At 41.5% G+C, this 14017-nt stretch overlaps 1 protein-coding gene across 6 annotated transcripts in view; it reads left to right on the top strand.

The window, feature by feature from the left end:
• Positions 1–14017, top strand: part of mast2 (microtubule associated serine/threonine kinase 2) — a 151399-nt gene that overhangs the window by 93565 nt on the left and 43817 nt on the right. Inside the window, exon 5 of one of the 6 annotated variants that reach the window (XM_053636477.1) lies at positions 4104–4295. The exons of 4 other annotated variants lie outside the window; for them this stretch is intronic. In XM_053636477.1, coding sequence (XP_053492452.1) covers positions 4104–4295 — 192 coding nt within the window. Of the gene's footprint in view, positions 1–4103; positions 4296–8237; positions 8646–14017 lie in introns of those variants that run through there. One more of the 6 variants, XM_053636475.1, reaches the window with a different exon arrangement.

The following is a 14017-nucleotide window of genomic DNA, read 5'->3' as shown; positions in this document are numbered from 1 at the left end:
ATGTGTATTTGATTCTTCGGTATTCTCTGATGATGATATGACGAGTTCAATGCGGTTCTTCCCTGTGCTGAAAACTCCACAATGCTGCAGGCCTGGATTAAAGACTTCATCGAATCAAAAGCCTTCTATTCTAACTCGATTAATCAGAGCAAACAAACACACACACACACACACACACACCATTGTTTGTCCTTGCAGCAGTAGCTCATATTACAGTGTTATTGCGTTTACCTGTCCTGTCCGTCGGCGTTATCGTCACTCTCTCTTAACGGTGGATGCTCCAGTTCTCATAGTGCACATTATTTTTTATATCGTTCATCTTGGCTGGACTTTACACATGGACTTCATGTTCTTTTGGTTCTGAGATGGACACCACGTGAAGAACGACAGCTGCAGACCCTCCCCCACACCGAGGTCTCGTCATATCACCGGAGTAGTCATGGGAGTGTATATGAGATTGAGGCAGCATTAGTCTAGCAAACTCTTTCACTCTCTTGACCGTCACCACGTCGGAGAGAAATGGATTTGATGTTTCTTCAACCAGATGCTTTCACTGGAGCCGGAGTCATCATTTGGCCGTTATTACCACTCGGAAACTAACTGTGGGTTACGGCTTTCGTCTCAGACTGAGGTCAGGCCTCGGCGTTCTCCTTTTGGATTCGTTTACCTCTCTACAGCTTGCTGCTTACGCGTGCGGGTTGTTGCTTTGGTAAAGTAGACGTTTTGGATGGCGTGGTGCTCTTTAGCTTTCAAAACATGCTAAGAGTCGGAAGTCAAGGTCGCCAGTGGTAGACTAAGGTTCTCGTCATCGTCGTAGAACGTTCTCGTCGTCACGGCTGTACAGACTGGCGGATGATCATGCTCTTAAGACAGAAGTGACTCGAGAGTTCTTTAGTCTTGCTGCCTGACCCAGTCACACCATATCAGGCATGAAGAAAAGGAAGGAGCGAGTAGGAGCACCCAACCTGCACATACAGTAAGCCTCTCACTATCTGCTGCCACAGCTGTACACACACACACACACACACACACACACACACACACAACACAATCTCTGTCACCTTTAAATAGATGTGCATATGCAGAGCTGCTAATATTTTCCAATAGATACCGAACTCTGTTGAAACAGAGCGCTTGTTAAGTTCCTTAATAAAAACTAAACAAATAAAGACAAAATAAATGAGTCATAATTACAAGCGATCTTAATATCTATGCTTTAGTCTTTTTTGCTGAACTTTACTCTTTTATTACAGCAGAGGAAAGAGCATTTCAGCGGGTCTCGATTTTTTTATATATATACATATGTATATTTGTATATATATGTATGTATATATGTATGTATGTATATATATATATATATATATATATATATATATATATATATATATATATATATGCAATGATTATAGGGAACTTCTGTAGGAAAGCAGATGGATTTTCCATTTGGTAGGAAAGAAAAAAAAAATTCATGGCTTTGAGGTGATCATACCCGATGTTTAAAACGATTAGACAACTTTTTCACCACTTTGATTTGATCAAAGATTTTTTTTTTTTTTTTTTTAGCTACTCCCTAATAACTCACCATGAAAATGATGTAGACTTGTGTATATGGAAATTACCTGGGACAAATGACGACAAACGACCCTGAAAGTGTCGCGTCGCTCAAATCGCTATTCACCGCTCATTGTGGGCGTTATTGTCTTTAGTTTACTGATGGTTATCATGACTCACTGCTAGCGCCAGGCTAGCGCGATAGCCGTACAATCTCTTTACGGAAAGTATATAAAAGCACCCAGTCGATCACGTCTTCCCGTGCGTAAAAAATACTGATGCACTAACATCAGAATGACCATAAAACATTTTGCTTTTCATGAGTTCATCTCCCTGTGTTACGGACTGGAAGGATACGGTGTACTGAAATAGAACGTCGATCACACGGACACTGTTCACGCTCTTGACGCTCAGGAGCTTTGAGGAGAAACGAACTGCACTCAACATCACTCACACTGCCTTCTCTCCTTAATGTCGATCCCTCCTTTAAAAAGAATGACTCCGGGCCGTGTCGTCAGATCATGTGGCTGCTGGTGTGGTTCAGAGATCGTTATTAGCGGTTAGAATGGATATATTAAAAAAAGTCTACACACCCCTGTTAAAATGGCGGGTTTTTGTTGAAGTTTAAAAAGGAAACCAAGATTAATCAAGTGAAAAACAATCAAACGTTTTAGGGGCGAGAAAAAAGAAAAAATCATTCATCAAAATGAACCAATCTCATGTATAAAAGTAATTATCATACAGCTGTGTTCATCATATAAGTGAAATTATTCCAAAAAAAAAAGCACAGACATTAGAATACCATCCCCACGGTGAAGCATGGTGGTGGCAGTGTCATGCATTAGGGCTGCTTTTCTTCAGCCACAACTGGGGCTTTTATCCAGCTGGAGGGATTCATGTATAGCTACAAATTCCAGTCGATTTTAGTGCAAAACCTTCAGGTGTCTGCTGGTAAGCTGAAGATGAAAAGGAATTCCACCTTTCAGCACGACAACGACCAAAAGCATTCATCCACACCAACAAAGGAGTGTCTTAATTAAAAGATGATCAGTGTTTTTGAATGACCTCGCCAGATCCCAGACCTGAATCCAACTAAAGATCTGTGTGGAGACCTGAAGCGGGCTGTACACAGGAAATGCCCTCACAATCTGACCAATCTAGAATGTTTCTGCAAGAAAGAGCTGGAGATTATTGCCAAGTCATGGCGTGACACGCTGATAGACTCTTCCACAAAAAGACAAAAAGAGTGGTGGAATAAAATCAAAAGCTGCTTCAACAAAGTATTCGTTAAGAGGGGTGTGCACATTACGCAACCAGGCTACTGTAAGTTTTTTATCTTTCCTGTTTTTCCACTTCATTTTGTTGTTGTTGTTGTTGTTCACAGTGATGATGGGAAAAGTTCTGACCCAATTTCTGTTAGTTTCTGCCATTTTAACAGGGGTGTGTAGACTTTGTCCATCCTTTGTATCTACATATTTGTGATGGCATAGGGGCATTTGTAATTGGCATATGTGAAATTATTCTTTATTTTTTATTATATATCGTTGTTTAAACTGAGCAATGTTTTTGTTTTGAGCGCATCTCAACCAGAAGAGTTGAGACGGACATTTTAACAGCCGTTCTCCGATTATAAACCGAATCGATTTGGCTTATATCCATGTCGTACGGGCATGTCGCTATCCAACAACTCCATCAACCCACTTGGCTAGCGAGGGTTTAGACATGTTAATCAGGCAGACTGACGGAAGGATTATTAAAGAGTAAATAACATTTCTACTCCATTTTAATTAAATATGTTTATTGTGTCAAAACTATTTTACATACAGGCGTTTTTTGTTTGTTTGCCAGAATCCAGCCACAGCTACATCTGATGGTTTTTCCCAGACTGTCACACATTATATTAAGAGGATAGAAAGCCTACTCAGTTTATGTAGTTTCTTGTGCATTCAAAAAAAAAAAAAAAAAAATCTGTAGTTCAAGTTTCATGTTCTGGGGTAATCATGAACATACCTCCATTTGTCTGTGTTAGTGAGAGAGATCTGCACGTAATTTAACATCTCACTCAAATTCTCGAGACTGACCTCAGCTTGGAGAGTTTCCCAGTCCCGGCTGATGTCTCTGTCTTTAGTATAGTACGGCATCTACATTTTTGTATCTTCAGAGGGTTTTCAGTCTATCTGCACAGCACATGGAAAGAGCTCAGGAGCAGATCTCTGGCATCTCAGCTTCTCACCAGCTTGTACAGAAACGAGATTTATTCACGAGCCTGTTCGGGAACGCTCTCCGGCTCGGCAGATTTTATTTCACACTGCTGGCTTTTCGAGGAGCAGCACGGTGTTGAGTTTCAAACCTTCGGACTTACAGTGTGGACATGGTTAAGACCCGTAGAGCTGAAGTATGCGTTTCTGGGCACTGTTGTGTAGCAGCTATCAGGAGATTCATTCACACCTGCTTGCACAGAAACACTTCCAGTCAGCATGTGACCATTTAAAAACATTTTTTTTTTGCTCTTTACTTCTTTTTTCTTTTCTTCACGGTGCCGCGCTCACTAGAATCTGGCCAACGGCTCAGTTCCGTTGCCACGGAAACAGCAGCCTCCTGCAGCACCTCCTCAGCCCCACGTCTTTCTCCTCTTCCTTTTCCTCTCCTCTCCGCGATGGAGGGCCTGAAGAGGCCGTCTGTGCCCCGGGCCCTGCCTCCGACCCCGCTCTTGCCCTCGGCTCACCCAACCCCTTTGTCTGGAGGTAAGGAGTGAACACACTTCCGTGTCTCACGCAGCATGGAGATTAGTCTGATACTAACCAGCAAATAAAAATGAACTTCATATATTAAAAATATTCCACTTAAATGGAATTGCATCACTAAACGTCTTACGTCTACCTGAAATGAAAGCTGACCTTTTTTGTTACCCGTTTTTTTTTTTTTTTTGTCTGTCTTGTCGTATTGTGCATGAGATACTAGTAGGAATCAGTTCAAGGATGGCTTTTTCTCTTTCTAAGCATTTTTTCTCTCTTCCAAACACTAGCTAACATTGAGTGAAAACACTGAGCCTGCTTGATTCATAAACACATCACAGTACAGAAGAAAAACATGCTGTATTTCACTTTATCATGAAAGGAAACCTTTTTTTAAAAAAAAAAAAAAGTTAGCTTTAGATCTAGATCTAAAAAAGATGCAGTTTGTGTCAAAAAAAATCGTCAGAAATAGGGAACTAGTTGGCTACGGATCGTAAAGCTGAAAAACCTAAAAAGTTGATGAAGGCTGTTGCTACTTGGTATGCACCACACGCACGTACCATTTCCTCTACACCGGCTTGGCTAGCTACTGCGCTACGATTGTGCAGGAAGCTAAAACGGTAAAACATGAAACATTTACATAAAAAACGCACTCCGCAGTGATTTAATAAAAGTAGCGCCTGCATGAGCGCCTCCAAGCGGTTCTCTTTCAATCATTTATTTATTTATTTATTTATTTTTTATTTAACGATCACCACGAAATAACAGTCAATATTTTAACCATCAAGTCCCTCCATGATTTCATGATTTTTTGCAAAAATATTGCGAATTCCGCAATATTCGGAGGAGCTGACCATCAAAGGTTTATTGGTGTGTGTGTACATGTGCTACTGAGGCGCTGTAATGCCCAAACACTGATCGTGACTGACACCTGGGTTTCTTTTAAATGTTTCTTTTGTGTGTTTCCAGCGTTATTAAGCCATTTAAGAAGAGCTTGCAGAACATGTGCTGGAACTAAAAACAACCTGAAATGAAAACTCAGACTTTCTTTGAGGCGATCAGACTTCTTTTTGTCAGTATTGATGTATGCTGACTCGTTTGAAACCTTTCCAGGCTTTTTTCACTAATGTTTAGCTTCGAGTCAGTTCTAAGCTTCATTCGTCTTTTCCCTATCATACATGTGTGGTGTGAGTGTGTGTGTGATCTTGTTGTGCTTGTGATTTAGTCTGTGTGGAGCACCTGCTGTGAGCTGCCTCAAGGTGACACAGTGCTCTCCATGCTTGGCTTGACTTCTACCTCTGTACACACACACACACACACACACACACACACAGTCTAACATTCTAACTAGGTCTGTCATGTCACCATAACCTTCCTCAATCCTCACACAATCCTGCATCCTTCTCCTCATTACACCGCCTCTCACCAAATTCAGCTTTACTGTCCTCTTCCCCAGTCGTGTCCAACATCTTCCCTGCTAGATGATGCTCAAGGCATTGTTGTTACTGGGAAAAAAATCCCACAAAGGAAAAGAACTACATAATTGCGTGAGTGTTAAATTCATGCGAGTGTGTTCATGCTGGAAGGCATTAAAGGAATACTCCAGCATCTATTTCTGCACGCATGTCATATAAATGATTATAAAGCAATATCTTCCCAGTCTTGAAAAGCAAATATAAGGGCAGTTGTTAAATTCCATAATAACGACTATTAAAATATACGACCGTATGAGACAAATTAAAAATGAAGTCTATTACGTCTATTAATTCAAGAAGTAGTGAAAATAGCTTTAACTGAACAATTCAGGAAAGCATTCTACAAAAACACATCTTTCTCATAATCAACTGCCCTGAGACTTCTCCTACAAATGGGTTTCGAGTAAACAGGTTTTCTGTTCGTATGCGGCATTCGAACTCGGAAAAACCTCAGACAGAGAAAAGTACAACGGAATGGTCGTTCAACTCGGACGACGTCGACCAATAGCTGTGTAACGGTGTAAGGTGGCACAAAACGTGCGTTGTCCAAACGTGTGATATCAGCGTTCTACAGGGTGGCACAAAAATCTCCACACACGGGACTATGTTTGCATCGGCTGTGCTTTCATCAGGGGATGTTCATGGACCTTTTGGTTGGTCCGCAACACTTCCAGTCCTTTTGAATTTAAGTTTGGCTGCAGTGTCGTGTGTGTGTGTGTGTGTGTGTGTGTGTGTGTGTGTGTGTGTGTGTGTGATGTGATTGCCATGTTTCCTGTTAAAGTCCATTGCAAACTTGCGATAGCTTCCCAATCCAGCCATGAGAATGATTTCAATACGTTCTTCTTTTGTCAAAGGTGTTCTTAAAGGCTGTCTGAGGAGATATATATAACTAAGTATGAAACATTTTGGAAGACATTTTGCTAAATAGTATTCATTTCCCATATGTGTGGAGACTCTCGGGACACCCTGTATTTACATAGAGTTACAATATATAGAGAGCATGCTGGTCACATGATCACGTTTGTTTGTGGAGTGCTTCACCAGCACTTGTGAAGTGACCGAAAGCCCGATAGCTCAGGATTGCATCGACTGACAGTGTTATACTGTTGCACAACTAGGTTTATCACCGTTAAAAAGAGCTCTTGGGTAGCTTTCAAACACCATCCCCGTGCTGCTACAGTACCCAAGAAAGAGGCCGCGGAACACCGGCATTTTAGCCGATTTTGGAGCTCTATTTCTCTTACAGAGTTCATTATGTTTCAATCGATCGTTTCCCCCATTCTATTTATGCTATCAGAATTATTGGGAGAATTAAATTGTAATCATTTTTACGATATGGTGAACCTGTAGTACAGTTTGTTTACACTATTAAACCTCTGTAGCAGTTTTTAATTTATTTCGTTTCATTCAGACAAAAACGCACATTGTTTTGCAGTGTTTATTTTACCAAGTCTTTTCAGTCATCATATTTCTTCATTCAGCTGTTTACATTTTCTGAAAATTGAATCGAATCATGACCATAGTGTATCGTTACGCCCCTTTTGTCCCAGCCCGAGTTTTCTGACATAAACACGCCTGAAATCAGAACAGTACGGCACCGCACGCAGACAGTACCAAACTACTTGGTAAAACCTGGTTTTACTTGATATGTAGCTTTTGACTTGAGAAAAGCAGCATCACGACGCACGTTCAGACAAAAGCCCCTTCGATTCACGTGCGTCGAACATGAGTGCAGCTGAAAGGTCTCATTTACCAACAAACATCACTGTATAAGACCGTGTAGAACAAGTTTGTTCAGTTGCAGGATAATCATCATCATTTTTGTCATATTTGGTTATTGTTGGTTTAGATTCAGTTGATAAAACACTACAGCAGTTTAAGTCACTTTAGTAAGGATTTAGTAAAGATTTAGTCTTCTCCTCCTCACATTTCCCCAGTTACTCTCATAAGCTTCCTTCACACACCTGCAATATTTTTAATAAGCAATGGTAGCGCAGTGGTTAAGACAGTGGACTCCTAAGCAAAAGGTCAGAGTTCAAATCCCAGCAGTACCACTGTTGGGCCCTTGAGCAAGGCCCTTAACTCTCAACTGCTGTTGTATAGAATGAGATCAAATGTAAGTCTTTTTGGATAAGGGCATCTGCCAAATGCCATAAAGGTAATAAAATTTCTTCTTCTTTTTTAAAAATATAAACGAAACAGTCTATATTTTCCATCACAGTCTTATTAAAGCCTTCCTCCTTCTTCTTTGTTGTACAGTGGATTAAAGAAAGTTTTATAGGAGCGAAGTCTCTGACAGTGTCTCTAATATGCAGCAGCATCTTCATCGAGAAGCAGGCGAATTTAATAACGTTAATATAACCAAAACATTTTTCCTACGCCTTAATAAAAGTAAATAAAGAAAAAAAAAAGTCTGGTGCGTAGATGCTAATTTGCACTGATGGCGCATGACCGTGTTGGGTGTGGCGTATGTAAAAGTGTGTGGATTGTGTTGAAGTGTAGCTGCTAGGCTTGATTTTGTTCTGTTTCTGTTTGTGTGGAGAGGGAGAGAGGTGTGCAAGAGGAGGAGAGGGTGAGGGAAGGAGAGGAGGGAGGGAGCGAGTGTGAGGAAGGCGACTGCAGCTCATGCTGCCTCTGTCAGCGTCACAGGTTGTAGGCAGTCGCACCAGCATTCTGACAGCTGGACACACACACAGACACACTCGCAGACACACTCGTTTAGCATGGCTGTCGTTCATCCTCTTGTCGCCTTATGGCATTTGGTGGGTTTGAGTTGTGTGTGACAGAGCTGATCGTGAAGAGCCTGGATCATGTCTGACTCTTTCTGGACTGTGCTCTCTAATTTCTCTTTGCCTGAGAGGAGCATGCTGCGTCGTTCCAAGAGGTACACCTCTCTCTCTCTCTCTCTCTCTCTCTCTCTCTCTCTCTCTCTCTCTCTCTCTCTCTCTCTCTCTGTGTGTGTTCCATTTGATCTGTATTGCTCTCAGTCTGGCAGCTAACTTGATTTACTCTGTCACATGAGCATTAATGGAAGCCATTACTGTTTTTGGAGAGAGAGAGAGTGTGTGTGTGTGTGTGTGTGTGTGTGTGTGTGTGTGTGTGTGTGTGTGTGTGACCTCCATTTCTCCTTTTGTTTATGTACGTTTCAGTCATGCTCCTCTACTCTCTGTGATCTGCATACATCTTGTGCTGTCCTGTTTTAACCTGCCCTGCAATGTTTGCATGCGTACACACACGCGTGCGTACACACACACGCATACAGAGTGAGAAGAGGTTTGTGTTATCTGTGTTTGTCCAGTGGAGCAGGTCTTCAGCCCTCCTCCTGTCATTAGTTCCCGAATCCTCGCTGCAGATCGGAGAGATGTTGCTTCTCGCATAGCAACAGGGCTGAGAGTGGAGCACGACTCCTGCTGCTGCTCTCTGCCTCTCTGCCCTCCCCTTTCTCTCTGTGTATACATACGAAGGCCAACGTGGGTCGCTAAGCTACAGCACAGGAAACACAGCATATGTTTAGAGTTCTATTTAATGTTTAGTTTAATGGACAGGGCAAGCTCTCAGACCACACATCAGTGACTACCAGTTCGTGATGTACTGTAGGAGTCATGCTGTAGTCCAAGTACTTGAGCACGTAAGGAAAAGAGAAACTGGTTGATTTACTATTTCTATAAATAAAAGAAACACCGTTTTGACACAGTTATTATGTTTTAGTTTTATATAGCCAGACAGTGCTCAAATAGCCTGCTGATTGAATGCATTTAGTATTAAAATGCACGGCGATGTTATTGAGCCTGTAATCGTATGCTGCAGCCGACAGTGAGCACTAGCACCATGCTATTATACGCTCATTCCGCCTAAACCATGAATACTTCTTAAAGGAAAATACCCAGGCAGCAACATCATTTCATCATTCGTTCAGTCGTTTATTCATTCGTTTTCAATAATTGCTTTATATCCCGGTCACTGAATCCCGAAACGAATTCGGTCAATTTGTCCCGCCTTGTCAGATTTTCCTACTGTAGCGCAAAATTATAGCTATATATCTATATCTATCCATCATCCTACCACATGGAGAAATCCTACTGCGGGTCTCTGCTTCTCATCTGTGACTACGTAAAATAATTGGTTTAACTTTGCTGAAGATTCTTACTAGACAATGATAGGATGGTTTTACAGTGCAAAACACCAAGTTTCCATTATCAGATACCAAGTCCATGCGCAAGTGCAATATTGATGTGCACACGCGCAGTAAACCCTGGTAGGACAATCTGATGAAATGTCAGCTCGGTGGTTCAGACGTTGGACGTCGAAAGGCTGTGAGTTCAAATCCCAGCACGGCCAAGATGCCACTGTTGGGCCCTTGAGCAAGGCCCTTAACCCTCAACCCTCAACTGCTCAGAGATAAATGAGATGAATAAAAGTTGCTCTGGATAAGGGCTCTGGATAAATGCCGTAAATGTAATGTCAGGACACCGGGAGCCCTCAGCGTGAAGCGGAAATACACTCTTGATGGGATGCCAGTCTTACCAACATTAATGTACTATATGGCCAAAGCTTTGTGGACACCTGACCATCACACCCGTGTGTGCTTCTTCCCCAAGCTGTTACCACAAAGTTGGATGCACACAGTTGCTTTACAATTTTCCTTCACTGGAACTAAGGGGTCACTAAGGAGGCAGTAGTGGCTTAGCGGTTAAGGGGGCAGTGGTAGCTTGGCGGTTAAGGGGGCAGTGGTGGCTTGGTGGTTAAGGCTCTATGTTACTGATCAGAAGGTCGGGGGTTCAAGCCCTGGCGCTGCCAAGCTGCCACTGTTGGGTCCTTAGGCCCTCGACTCTCTCTGCTCCAGGGGCGCTGTATCATGGCCGACCCTGCACTCTGACCCCCAACTTCCTGGCATGTGACTGAATGAGCACAACTCCCCAAAGTCACACTCCAAAATCCAGTGGAAAGGCTTCCCAGAGGAGTGGACGTTATTATAACAGTAAAGGAGAAGTGAATCTGGAATGAGATGTTCATCAAGCACATATGGGTGTGATGATCAGGTGTCCACAAACTTTTGGCCAGCTAGTGTATTATTTCTTAATGTTTTGGTCTTTACACAGGTGTATGCCAATATTAATCTGAACGTGTATTTCTGCTATCCTGATGCAGTTTATGTTCAGACTCATTCTGTCTATTTCCAGTAAGATGTAAGTAACGGCACTGTTAGATTAATTTGGGTTTCTCTCCAGCATTACTGCAGACCAACAAGCTCCATGTCTGCTGCTGGACAATATACGGATATGGCCAGCGAGTCTCAGAAGCTTCATGTCCTTTATTCTGTCAGGCAATGGAAAATGAAATATTATTTGATGAATAGATTGTAGAGATAATGTTAACGATAATCAATAGATTAGAGTACTTGATTATTCGTCTGCTTGTGTCTACCTGGACAGTGACATTGGAAGATAAAGCAGGTGATGGAGTGTTCTTTTATAGCGCATCATTTAAACTCCTGATGAGGTTTTTTTCTTAGTTACTCAATTTCATTTTACTCGTCTGATTCTCTTTCTTTCCCTCTCCATCATCCGAGTCCTTCTTTCTCCTTATTTAATTTAATCTGCTTCTCATTCCTAATGCACTCTCTTCATTATCTCTCTCTCAATCTCTCTCACTCTAAATCTCTCTATCACTCACTCACTCTCTCTCTCACTCTAAATCACTCACTCTCTCACTCTAAATCTCTCACACTAAATCTCTCACTCAAGATGTCTGTCCTTCTCTCACTCAAAATGTCTCACTCTAAATCTCTCACTCGCACTCTCTCTCACTCGCACTCTCTCTCACTCGCACTCTCTCTCACTCAAAATCTCTCACTCACTCTCTCTCTCTCCCCCTCCATCTCTGATTCAATTTCAAGTAACTTTATTGGCATGATTGTTTACATACAATATTGCTAAAGCGTCACTGTAGATAAGTAAGGAGAATAAAAATAATACAAATAGAATAAAAAATAGTAGTAATTATTACCAATAAATAAATAAATAATAAATAAATGAAGTGACAAAATACAAGGTGTCTCAGGTGGTAGAGCGGGTTGTCCACTAACTGTAGTCTTCTACAAGTCTGCTTGTAGTCTTCTACAAGGGTAAGTTCCTCAAAATAACGTTACTTTCAAAACCTGTCAAACCTGCAAAAATACACTGCGCAGTGAAACGCATGGTTCTATCAGTAATTTTAGCGCGTCAGTGTATGACATCAGAAAAAGTCGGATTTATCATAAAACTTAGAACTACCAGACCGATAAAATATAAAACTTTTATAACAAGGCTCATTTGGTGTCGCTAGCCAAGGGGAGGCAGAGCTAAGCTATCACTGTATGGGTTTAGCTGCTACAGAGCCATGCAGAGCACATTCTCTTTCCTTCCTCTCTGCTCATATCATGTTCACATAAACTGGAACTCATATAGACATTTACACACCTTGTTTTCCTGCTCAGCATCAGAGGATGTTACTGTTTCAGTTTCAACCCCTTTACTGGTTTAAAAAAATCAGCGTACATATATTTATCCTCACACTGACTGTGAGCTAGCGTTTGGCAGATGTTCACTGAAGATATAAAATTACAACACTGCCGTCTTCTTTTACTGTCGTTCAGTTACGTAGTGACAAACCGCTCCTAGTGGAGAATTATTCGGGGCTAAAGAGAAAAAAAACTTCGGGGCAAAACCTGATTGATTTATTTTTTAAAAAAAATGCATTTTATTTAATATTATTTTCTTAACAATAAATTTAACTGTAATTGAATTGCATCAATTTGAAATATAATGTTGCATTACTGTGTTATCAGGAAAAGTCATTCGATTACAGTAACGCGTTATACCCAACTCTGGTCCTTGGGCAAGACCCTGAACCCCAAGTTGCTCCCGATGGCAAGCTAGCGCCTTGCATGGTAGCTCTGCTGCCATTGGTGTGTGTGTGAGAATGAGAAACAGTGTAAAGCACTTTGTAGAACTGCAGCAGGTGCGTGACTCCGCCCCCAGTAGCACCTGCGTTTGGTTTGTTTCTGATGGGTTGGAATGCTGTGGTCAGACCTTAGAGAATTGTTCACTGTATTTTTCTTATGTTCTGAAAGGCTTCACAGTGAAGGAGAAGGTGTGCCTCTGTCTCATCCTCGCCAGTCTTACACTGACAGCACACTCTTCCTTCCTTCCGAGGCCATGTTTGTTTGCGTCTGCCGTTCTCCGTGATCACTGAGCCTGGATTCTGTAAGGATCTGACTCTGACGCTGAAGAGGTTTTCTGCCAGCTCGGATTTTCTATTTAGGATAAAGTTTACTTTGGTTTTTACTTTCGCTTTCCCAGAGCTCCAGATGTGCATTTTTACTACCTTTATGATCGGGTTTATTCCAATCTGGTTTAGTTTAGTTGAGCTGAGTTCCCCATCCTTTCTTTCTCTCTTTCTTTCTTTCATTCTTCCTTTCTTTATTTCCTCCATCCTTTCTTTATTTCCTCCATCCTTCCTTTCTTTTTCTTCCTTCCTGTCTTTCTTTTTCTTCCATCCTTTCTCTCATTCTTTCTTCCATCCTTTCTCATCCTTTTTCTTTTTTTATTTCTTCCATCCTTTTTCTTTCCTTCCTACATCCTTTCTTCCTTCCATCCTTTCTTTTTCTTTCTTCCATCCTTTCTTTCTTCCATCCTTTTTCTTTCCTCCATCCTTTCTTTCCTCCACCCTTTCTCTCTTTCTTTCCTTTTTCTTTCTTCCATCCATCCTTTCTTTCTTTCTTTCTTTCTTTCTTCCTTCCATCCTTTCTTTCTTTCCTCCATATTTTCTTTCTCTTTTTTTTTCCATTTTTACTAGTTTTTCTGATTGGGTTTATTCTAATTTGGTTTAGTTTAGTTGAGCTGGTCTGAGATTGATTGTTAGATGTTGGTGGGTTTGTGAGTTTCAGAGCCAGCTGACAGAGGGACTGGCTTTAGGGCTTAACTCTTGGGTTTTAAGGGCTTTGTTTTGAAGTGTATTTAGGAGAGCTTGATTTAAGATGAGTCCAGAATTTAAGAGATCGTTTTTGAATATTTAGAAATTAGGGATATGCTAATTCATCTCTGCATGGGTTAGTTGGGGTTCCTCCTTGCACTCTCAGAACGTTTCGGCTGAATTCTGTGTGCAGGGACTCTATGGGGTGTTCCTCCCGTCTGGGTTCATCGTCCTCACAGAGCTTAGGCATAATAATAGTCAAAACTTTTGCATCAAACTGTGACAGGGATGTCGACTTGGTAC

This window comes from Ictalurus furcatus, chromosome 11 (genome assembly GCF_023375685.1).
Source record: "Ictalurus furcatus strain D&B chromosome 11, Billie_1.0, whole genome shotgun sequence".
NCBI lineage: Eukaryota > Metazoa > Chordata > Actinopteri > Siluriformes > Ictaluridae > Ictalurus > Ictalurus furcatus.
This window is presented reverse-complemented; position numbering and strand designations above follow the sequence as displayed.